The sequence below is a fragment of the Hemitrygon akajei genome, chromosome 24 (assembly GCF_048418815.1).
Source record: "Hemitrygon akajei chromosome 24, sHemAka1.3, whole genome shotgun sequence".
Lineage (NCBI taxonomy): Eukaryota > Metazoa > Chordata > Chondrichthyes > Myliobatiformes > Dasyatidae > Hemitrygon > Hemitrygon akajei.
Window position 1 is genome coordinate 4,941,460 of NC_133147.1, and position 11,412 is coordinate 4,952,871.

The 11,412-nt window shown below is 52.6% G+C and overlaps 1 protein-coding gene across 4 annotated transcripts in view; it reads right to left on the reverse strand.

The window, feature by feature from the left end:
• The window catches only part of LOC140715822 (CXXC-type zinc finger protein 1-like), a 35,001-nt gene extending 24,876 nt beyond the window's left edge, over positions 1-10,125 (reverse strand). For 3 of the 4 annotated variants that reach the window (XM_073028243.1, XM_073028240.1, XM_073028239.1), the window contains exons 1-3: positions 9,893-10,125; positions 4,179-4,303; positions 714-814 (exon numbers count right to left, since the gene is read on the reverse strand). In XM_073028243.1, coding sequence (XP_072884344.1) covers positions 714-814; positions 4,179-4,303; positions 9,893-9,904 — 238 coding nt within the window. In that variant the 5' untranslated portion in view covers positions 9,905-10,125. The remainder of the gene's footprint in view (positions 1-713; positions 815-4,178; positions 4,304-9,892) is intronic. The other variant, XM_073028242.1, reaches the window with a different exon arrangement.
• Positions 10,126-11,412: the final 1,287 nt, after the last annotated feature.

Sequence of the window (11,412 nt, forward strand, 5' to 3'; positions counted from 1 at the left end):
AATAATTGTATTTTAATTTGAAGCTGTAACAGCCTGTTGTATGTAGACTGAATATAGCATTGTGACATTGTAATCAGTTTAATAAACTTCTATATATACACTCAGTCACCACTTTATTAGGTATGCCTGTACACCTCGTTTATGCAAATATTTAATCAGCTAATCATGTGGCAGCAACTCAATGCATTAAATAATGCAGGTATGGTCATGAGGTTCAGTTTTGTTCAGACCAAACAGGAGAATGGGGAACAATTGTGATCCAAGTGACTTTGAGAGTGCCACACTCTGGAACTGCTAATCTCCTGGGATTTTCATGCACAGTCTCTCGGGTTTACAGAGAATGGTGTGTAAAACAGAGAGAAAAAAATATCCAGTGAGCGGCAGTTCTGTGGGTGAAAACGCTTTGTTAATGAGAGAGGTTAGAGGGGAATGGCCAGACCAGTTCAAGCTGACTCGAAGGCGACAGTAACTCAACAGTGGTGTGCAGAAGAGCATCTCTGAATGCACAACACGTCAAACCTTGTAGTGTGTGGGCTACAGCAGCAGGAGACCACACCAGGCTCCAAGTGTAAGATGAAAGGAAACCAAGCCCCCGGGGGTGAGGGGTTGCGATTGTGAAAACTCCACACCAAACATGGGACCATTACCACGGTGAGAGACGGGCAGCCCGTCAAACCGCTCCCCCCCACCCCCACGCATCCCGCCCATCTCACCTCGACATTGCTGACAGTACCACTGGCGGATGGCTTTGGCCATCTTCTCGGTGATCTGGATGCAGTCTCCGTGAAACCATTCATTACACTTGTCACAACCTCTGGGGGTGGAGAGAGAGGGAGAGGTCATGAGGCAACCAATTAAAACCATCGTGAGTCTCATCTCCCACACACGGCACCCGCCGGGCCCCGTCTCCCACACTCCCCGTGCGCAGGGTCCCGTCTCCCGCACCCCCCGCCCGCGGGGTCCCGTCTCCCGCACCCCCTGCGCGCGGGGTCCTGCAGGTAGAATGGGTGTGAGGGGGACAGAGAGCGGGGTCCTGAGGCAGCCAATGAAAACCACAGGGCATTCTCTCTCTCTCACACACAGAGCCCCACCCATCAGGGTCTAATCTCCCACTTGCACACACATCCAAATTCGCAGGTGGCGCCTTCCATGCACAACCCACACCCCCAGTGCCCATCTCCCACAACTGCTATCCACCTGGTCACATCTCCCACAGACACACAGCCCCCACACCCCCAGTGCCCATCTCCCACAACTGCTATCCACCTGGTCCCAGCTCCCACAGACACACAGCCCCCACACCCCCAGTGCCCATCTCCCACAACTGCTATCCACCTGGTCCCAGCTCCCACAGACACACAGCCCCCACACCCCCAGTGCCCATCTCCCACAACTGCTATCCACCTGGTCCCAGCTCCCACAGACACACAGCCCCCACACGCTAGGCTGTGTCACTCACACATAAATCCAAAGGGTCCCAGCTCCCACAGACACACAGCCCCCACACGCTAGGCTGTGTCACTCACACATAAATCCACCTGGTCACATCTCCCACAGACACACAGCCCCCACACCCCCAGTGCCCATCTCCCACAACTGCTATCCACCTGGTCCCAGCTCCCACAGACACACAGCCCCCACACCCCCAGTGCCCATCTCCCACAACTGCTATCCACCTGGTCACATCTCCCACAGACACACAGCCCCCACACGCTAGGCTGTGTCACTCACACATAAATCCAAAGGGTCCCAGCTCCCACAGACACACAGCCCCCACACCCCCAGTGCCCATCTCCCACAACTGCTATCCACCTGGTCCCAGCTCCCACAGACACACAGCCCCCACACGCTAGGCTGTGTCACTCACACATAAATCCAAAGGGTCCCAGCTCCCACAGACACACAGCCCCCACACGCTAGGCTGTGTCACTCACACATAAATCCACCTGGTCACATCTCCCACAGACACACAGCCCCCACACCCCCAGTGCCCATCTCCCACAACTGCTATCCACCTGGTCACATCTCCCACAGACACACAGCCCCCACACGCTAGGCTGTGTCACTCACACATAAATCCACCTGGTCACATCTCCCACAGACACACAGCCCCCACACCCCCAGTGCCCATCTCCCACAACTGCTATCCACCTGGTCCCAGCTCCCACAGACACACAGCCCCCACACCCCCAGTGCCCATCTCCCACAACTGCTATCCACCTGGTCCCAGCTCCCACAGACACACAGCCCCCACACCCCCAGTGCCCATCTCCCACAACTGCTATCCACCTGGTCCCAGCTCCCACAGACACACAGCCCCCACACCCCCAGTGCCCATCTCCCACAACTGCTATCCACCTGGTCACATCTCCCACAGACACACAGCCCCCACACCCCCAGTGCCCATCTCCCACAACTGCTATCCACCTGGTCCCAGCTCCCACAGACACACAGCCCCCACACCCCCAGTGCCCATCTCCCACAACTGCTATCCACCTGGTCACATCTCCCACAGACACACAGCCCCCACACCCCCAGTGCCCATCTCCCACAACTGCTATCCACCTGGTCACAGCTCCCACAGACATACAGCCCCCACACCCCCAGTGCCCATCTCCCACAACTGCTATCCACCTGGTCACATCTCCCACAGACACACAGCCCCCACACCCCCAGTGCCCATCTCCCACAACTGCTATCCACCTGGTCCCAGCTCCCACAGACACACAGCCCCCACACCCCCAGTGCCCATCTCCCACAACTGCTATCCACCTGGTCACAGCTCCCACAGACACACAGCCCCCACACCCCCAGTGCCCATCTCCCACAACTGCTATCCACCTGGTCACATCTCCCACAGACACACAGCCCCCACACCCCCAGTGCCCATCTCCCACAACTGCTATCCACCTGGTCACATCTCCCACAGACACACAGCCCCCACACCCCCAGTGCCCATCTCCCACAACTGCTATCCACCTGGTCACATCTCCCACAGACACACAGCCCCCACACCCCCAGTGCCCATCTCCCACAACTGCTATCCACCTGGTCACATCTCCCACAGACACACAGCCCCCACACCCCCAGTGCCCATCTCCCACAACTGCTATCCACCTGGTCACATCTCCCACAGACACACAGCCCCCACACCCCCAGTGCCCATCTCCCACAACTGCTATCCACCTGGTCACATCTCCCACAGACACACAGCCCCCACACCCCCAGTGCCCATCTCCCACAACTGCTATCCACCTGGTCCCAGCTCCCACAGACACACAGCCCCCACACCCCCAGTGCCCATCTCCCACAACTGCTATCCACCTGGTCACATCTCCCACAGACACACAGCCCCCACACCCCCAGTGCCCATCTCCCACAACTGCTATCCACCTGGTCACATCTCCCACAGACACACAGCCCCCACACCCCCAGTGCCCATCTCCCACAACTGCTATCCACCTGGTCACATCTCCCACAGACACACAGCCCCCACACCCCCAGTGCCCATCTCCCACAACTGCTATCCACCTGGTCCCAGCTCCCACAGACACACAGCCCCCACACCCCCAGTGCCCATCTCCCACAACTGCTATCCACCTGGTCACATCTCCCACAGACACACAGCCCCCACACGCTAGGCTGTGTCACTCACACATAAATTCAAAGGGTCCCAGCTCCCTCAGACACACAGCCCCCACACGCTAGGCTGTGTCACTCACACATAAATTCAAAGGGTCCCAGCTCCCTCAGACACACAGCCCCCACACGCTAGGCTGTGTCACTCACACATAAATCCAAAGGGTCCCAGCTCCCACAGACACACAGCCCCCACACGCTAGGCTGTGTCACTCACACATAAATCCAAAGGGTCCCAGCTCCCACAGACACACAGCCCCCACACGCTAGGCTGTGTCACTCACACATAAATCCAAAGGGTCCCAGCTCCCACAGACACACAGCCCCTCTTCTTTGCTCTGCCCCTGGACAACAACTGAAGAAACACAGACCCCACCCTGTGGAACGGGGGAAGATGTTGACAGAAATCCTAGAGGTCTGTCAGTCACCCCACTGGGTGGTGTTGGGGAGGGACAATGAGACAGGCCAGGGTGTTTCAGAAGGGTAGTTAAGGTCACTGAGCTGCCCCACCCCTACCCACCGCCGCACAGGACACTCACATCATGAAGCAGTTGATATCTGGCTGCCTGCAGATGCAGTAGACAGGGGCGTTCACCAGCTCGGGCTCCATCAAGTTTGCCAGCCGCCCCATCTCCAAGCCCACCGATTCACCGGTCACTGCAACCTGGGGGGGGGGGGGGGGGGGAGCAGACGATGAGCATGCGTCCGAGATCCTTTCTTTTTAAAGAGACACCGCGCGGTAACAGGTCCTGGCAGCGTGACAAGTCTGTGCCAGCCACGTCATCAACTAATCTAATAACCCACACGTCTTTGAAATTCACGAGGAGACCTGGAGGAATCCAGATACGGAAAGAACGCACAATCTCCAATCTCCTTCCAGGCAGTGTGGGTCGCAGGGGCCACCTCTTCCATCAGCAGGAGGGTCACAAACAAGGTAACATGATTACTAAATCAGGGGATGGTCATCTCATACAGAGGTGCGCATTAAGTTCCTTCCCTCAAAGGCTGGTGAAACCTCTGCCCTGGTGGGTAGTGGAGGCTGGATCATTTATGGTGAAGGGAGATAAATATTTGAAAATTGGAGGGGTTAAGGGCTCCGAAGCTATGACTGCATTGGACAGGCTCAAGAGGCCAAGTGACCCTATGTTCTGTCTCCCTTTATCACTCACGGGGATGTATCCCTGACTACACATGAATCATCTTATTGAATTTTTTGAAGTAGTTACGAGGAATGTTGACGAGGGTAAGGCAGTGGATGTAGTCTATATGGACTTCAGCAAGGCCTTTGACAAAGTTCCACATAGAAGGTTAGTTAAGAAGGTTCAGTCGTTAGGTATTAATGCTGGAGTAATAAAATGGATTCAACAGTGGCTAGATGGGAGATGCCAGAGAGTAGTGGTGGATAATTGTTTATCCGGATGGAGGCCGGTGACTAGCGGGGTGCCTCAGGGATCTGTTTTGGGCCCAATGTTGTTTGTAATATACATAAATGATCTGGATGATGGGGTGGTAAATTGGATTAGTAAGTATGCTGACGATACTAAGGTAGGAGGTGTTGTGGATAATGAGGTGGGTTTTCAAAGCTTGCAGGGAGATTTATGCCGGTTAGAAGAATGGGCTGAATGTTGGCAGATGGAGTTTAATGCTGAGAAGTGTGAGGTTCTACATTTTGGCAGGAATAATCCAAATAGAACATACAGGGTAAATGGTAGGGCATTGAGGAATGCAGTGGAACAGAGAGATCTAGGAATAACAGTGCATAGTTCCCTGAAGGTGGAGTCTCATGTAGATAGGGTGGTGAAGAAGGCTTTTGGAACGCTGGCCTTTATAAATCAGAGCATTGAGTACAGAAGTTGGGATGTAATGTTAAAATTGTACAAGGCATTGGTAAGGCCAAATTTGGAATATTGTGTTCAGTTCTGGTCACCGAATTATAGGAAAGATATCAATAAATTAGAGAGAGTGCAGAGACGATTTACTAGGATGTTACCTGGGTTTCAGCACTTAAGTTACAGAGAAAGGTTGAACAAGTTAGGTCTCTATTCATTGGAGCGTAGAAGGTTGAGGGGGGATTTGATCGAGGTATTTAAAATGTTGAGAGGGATAGATAGAGTTGACGTGAATAGGCTGTTTCCATTGAGAGTAGGGGAGATTCAAACGAGAGGACATGATTTGAGAGTTAGGGGGCAAAAGTTTAAGGGAAACACGAGGGGGTATTTCTTTACTCAGAGAGTGATAGCTGTGTGGAATGAGCTTCCTGTAGAAGTAGTAGAGGCCAGTTCAGTTGTGTCATTTAAGGTAAAATTGGATAGGTATATGGATAGGAAAGGAGTGGAGGGTTATGGGCTGAGTGCGGGTAGGTGGGACTAGGTGAGATTAAGAGTTCGGCACGGACTAGGAGGGCCGGAATGGCCTGTTTCCGTGCTGTGATTGTTATATGGTTATATCTCTTCCTTAAAGGCAGCTGTTTGTTACCTTGCATTTGATTCCAATTAAAATGAGTCAAATCCACTCGATCTCCTTATCTCTCACTCAGATGCTATCAGGTTATGATTGATATCTTCTAATGGCTCCCTTACCTCTATGATGTTATGATCACTATTCCCTAAATAACCATATAACAATTTCAGCATGGAAACAGGCCATCTCGGCCCTTCTAGTCCGTGCCGGACGCTTACTCTCACCTAGTCCCACCGACCTGCACTCAGCCCATAACCCTCCATTCCCTTCCTGTCCATATACCTATCCAATTTTTTTAAAATGCTCCCCTACTTTTATGATGACATGATCACTACCACCTAAATATCCCCTACTCTTACGATATTTATGATTACTATTCCCTAAGTGCCCCCTGACTGAAAGTTGGTGAAGAACAAGAATGTTTGACGGGCTCAAAGGGCCAAAAGACCATGTTGCCATGGATTAAAGAATGAAGCAGGGCAGATGCTTTGATAACACAAGTAATGAACGAGCACTGGAATTAGTGAGTATCAATGCCCATTGGGCAAAATTTTTATTGTTATGTGATGGCCAGTATGGACACAGCGGGAACAAAGCCTGTTTCTGAGATTTGGGATGGATTCCTGGTCTAGTCCAGAATCCAGGTCTTTCCGCCTGTTAACACTGGACAACTAATTTTTTTGGAAGTCTTGCTTCCTCTGAACTTTTTTTTTGTTTACGATAGACTGCTTGAAGCTGAACACAAGTATAATTTCCGACTGAGAAATTAACTTTTATTGAATTGCATTTAATGGCATAACACTTCGCAATAGCTCAACTAAGCTAAATATGTTTTGTTGATTACTTTCATTTACACCCAGTGTCTGAGGCTTTTACTAAAGTGTCTGACGATAATCAGCCGCCATTCTAGTTGCCCTAATGCCACTTCTCCATGACCGCAATGTCCTGGTGACACTTTTCACCTTGCTAGCCACTGACAGCGACAAGACTTGCAGGGAAGCAGTCCCAATGGGAATGCAGAAAATGAATCTTTAGTGACACGTTGCACTTCATGGCTCTGTGTGCTTGAAGCACGCAGAGGGTAGTTAGCTTCTTTCCCTGATGGCTGGAGGGGAAGAAGCTGTTCCTGAATCGTTGATGTGTGCCTTCAAGCTGCTGTACCTCCTCCCTGATGGTAGCAATGAGAAGAGGGTATGTCCTAGCTGATGGGGTCCTTAATGATGGATGCTGCCTTCTTGAGGCATCGCTCCTTGGAGATGATGGATCTGACTGAGTTCACAACTTGCTGCAGCTTACCCTGATCCTGCACTGTAGCCGCCAACCCCCCTCCCCCCCCATACCAGACGGTGATGCAACCATTTAGAATGCTCTCCACGGTACATCTGTAGAAATTTGCTAGAGTCTTTGGTAACATACAGAACCTCCTCAATCTCCTAATGAAGTATGGCTATTGTCGTGTCCTTTTTGTTTCTGTATCAACATGTTGGGTCCAGGATCTATCCTCAGAGACGTTGACTCCCAGGAGCTTGAAACTGCTCACTCTTTCCACTTCTGATCCCTCAATGAGGACTGGTGTCTCACCCTTTCTGAAGTCCACAATCAATTCATTGGTCAAAGAAAGAATCAATTCTTTCTTTCAGGAACAAGTTAGAGACCTTAGTAGTATGATGTCATGACAACAAACTTTCCCTCAGCACCAGCAAAACCGAAGAGCTAGCCAATGACTTCAGGAATGAGGAGGTACACACGCTCGTGTCTACATCAACAGCGCTGAAGTCGAGACAGTTGAGAGCTTCAAGTTCCTAGTCATGGAAATCACCAATAGCCTGCTCTTGGTCCCACCACGTTGTTGCCACTGGCAAGAAAGCTCACGTGCCTCTACTTCCTCAAGAGGCAAAAGAAATTTGGCATGTCCTCTTTGACCCTCACCAATTTTAACTGATGCACCATAGATAGCCCCCTCTCTGGGTGGTGTGGTTTGGTACGGTGACAGCGCTACTCGTGGTTGTAAGAAACTGCATAGTTCTGGACCCAACTCAGGGACACCAGCCACTCCATCATGGATTCTGTCTACACCACGTTGCCTCAGTAAAGCATCCAGCATAATCCAAGACCTGACCCACTCCAGACATTCTCTTCCCCCCTCTCCCATTAGGCAGAAAATACAAATGCCTGGAAGTATGTATCACCACACTCAAGGGCAGCTTTTACCCCCTGCAATAAGACTAATGATGGGCTGCCTAGTACGATGAGAAGACTCCTTGACCTCACAATCTACCTTGGCATGACCTTACAGGAGGAACAGGAGCCTCAGGTCGCACACCACCAGTTTCAGGAACAGTTATTACCCCTCTACCATCAGGTTCCTTCACTCACCTCAAAACTGATCTGATTCCACAACCTACAGACTCACTTTCAGGGGGCTCCGCAACTCATGTTCGCAATATTATTTTAACTAGTTATTATAGGCATGATGTGTCCTCTTTTGCACACTGGTTGTTTGCAAGTCTTTTTGCATAAAGTTTTCATAAACTCGATTGCATCTCTAAAGCTATGATCAATATTTCCTAAATGCTCCCCATATGGAAAGCTCCCCTAGGACAAAAATGGCCAATAGGCTCAAAGGGCCAAATGATGCTACGGATAAAAGAACAAAGCTCTGACAACATAAATCATATCTGGATGAGTACTTGACCTACCAGGTACAGACGCTAACAGGACTGTGTAAACGTCTGATGCATACACGCATAAAATTACTACAATACTGTGCCGAAGTCTTAGGCACTCAATCTATCTATCAAGGGTGCGTAAGATTTTTTGTACAGCACACACTGTAGTAATTTTATGAACCACAAATAAAAATGAATTTCATGACGTGTGTGATGATAAACCGGATTATGATAAAAGTCCCTATTATGCCCCACACTACCCCCCTCCTGACCCCCGCACTCACTGGTCACACCCCAACACCTAACCTAATATCACACTCCCCAACTCGGCATCCAATGGCCCCTCACTCACCCCGACACTTCTCCTCACACTCCCCAGCTCAACACCCAATACCCCAACACTTCTCCTCACTCTCCCCAACTCAACACCCAATGCCCCCTCACACTCCCCGACTCAACACCCAATGCCCCCTCACTCTCCCCAACTCAACACCCAATACCCCCTCACTCACCCCAACACTTCTCCTCACTCTCCCCAACTCAACACCCAATGGCCCCTCACTCACCCCGACACTTCTCCTCACACTCCCCAACTCAACACCCAATACCCCATCACTCACCCCGACTCTTCTCCTCACTCTCCCCAACTCAACACCCAATACCCCATCACTCACCCCGACTCTTCTCCTCACTCTCCCCAACTCAACACCCAATGCCCCCTCACACTCCCCAACTCAACACCCAATACCCCCTCACTCACCCCGACACTTCTCCTCACTCACCCCGACACTTCTCCTCACTCTCCCCAACTCAACACCCAATGCCCCCTCACACTCCCCAACTCAACACCCAATACCCCATCACTCACCCCAACATTTCTCCTCACTCTCCCCAATTCAACACCCAATGCCCCCTCACTCACCGGCCGCTCCCCCACACCATCTCACCCCAACTTCTGCCCCTCAACACTACAATTCCACAAACTACCCCCACCCTAACATCACATCTCCTCACCCCGACAACTCCCCCAATCACACCCAATACTGCTCCTGTTGCCCCACACCCTCCCCTCTCCCCACTTATCACCCCCAATGCCCCACCCCGGCTCCCTCCCTCTCACTCACCGGCCGCTCCATCCTCTCCCCAACGACCCGCCCCTCACAACTGGACCTTCCGGCTCACGGCCGCCTCCGACGCGGGGCCCTGCACCGACCCTCGATCTCCGCCTCCCGGTTCCGTGCCGACCCCCCGGACTCCGGCTCCCGGTTCCGCTCCGGCCCTCGGTCGCGGTTTCCGGCCCCGGAGCCGCCGAAACCTACGGACGGTTGGACACCGGCGAAGAGACAGCACCTGGGGTCAAGAGCGCACCGAACCTTGAGAGAGCGAACTCCCGCTGACCGCGCCGCCCCTGCGCCCGGGAGCGGTACTGCAGATACACAGACCAGTATCAGTCCCCAAACTAATCCCACTGTCCCACACTCTCCCCAGAGTCCTGTGTCAGTCCCCAAACTAATCCCACTGTCCCACTCTCTCCCCAGAGTCCTGTGTCAGTCCCCAAACTAATCCCACTGTCCCACACTCTCCCCAGAGTCCTGTGTCAGTCCCCAAACTAATCCCACTGTCCCACACTCTCCCCACGGCCCTGTGTCAGTCCCCAAACTAATCCCACTGTCTCACTCTCTCCCCACAGCCCTGTGTCAGTCCCCAAACTAATCCCACTGTCCCACTCTCTCCCCACGGCCCTGTGTCAGTCCCCAAACTAATCCCACTGTCCCACACTCTCCCCAGAGTCCTGTGTCAGTCCCCAAACTAATCCCACTGTCCCACACTCTCCCCACAGTCGTGTGTCAGTCCCCAAACTAATCCCACTGTCCCACACTCTCCCCAGAGTCCTGTGTCAGTCCCCAAACTAATTCCACTGTCCCACACTCTCCCCAGAGTCCTGTGTCAGTCCCCAAAATAATCCCACTGTCCCACTCTCACCCACAGCCCCGTGTCAGTCCCCAAACAAATCCCACTGTCCCACACTCTCCCCAGAGTCCTGTGTCAGTCCCCAAACTAATCCCACTGTCCCACTCTCTCCCCACAGCCCTGTGTCAGTCCCCAAACTAATCCCACCATCCCACTCTCTCCCCACAGTCCTGTGTCAGTCCCCAAACTAATCCCACTGTCCCACTCTCTCCCCACAGCCCTGTGTCAGTCCCCAAACTAATCCCACTGTCCCACACTCTCCCCACAGTCCTGTGTCAGTCCCCAAACTAATCCCACTGTCCCACACTCTCCCCAGAGTCCTGTGTCAGACCCCAAACTAATCCCACTGTCCCACTCTCTCCCCACAGCCCTGTGTCAGTCTCCAAACTAATCCCACTGTCCCACTCTCTCCCCACAGCCCTGTGTCAGTCCCCAAACTAATCCCACTGTCCCACTCTCTCCCCACAGTCCTGTGTCAGTCCCCAAACTAATCCCACTGTCCCACTCTCTCCCCACAGGACTGTGTCAGTCTCCAAACTAATCCCACTGTCCCACCCTCTCCCCACAGTCCTGTATCAGTCCCCAAATTAATCCCACTGCCCCACTCTCTCCCCACAGTCCTGTGTCAGTCCCCAAACTAATCCCACTGTCCCACTCTCTCCCCACAGCCCTG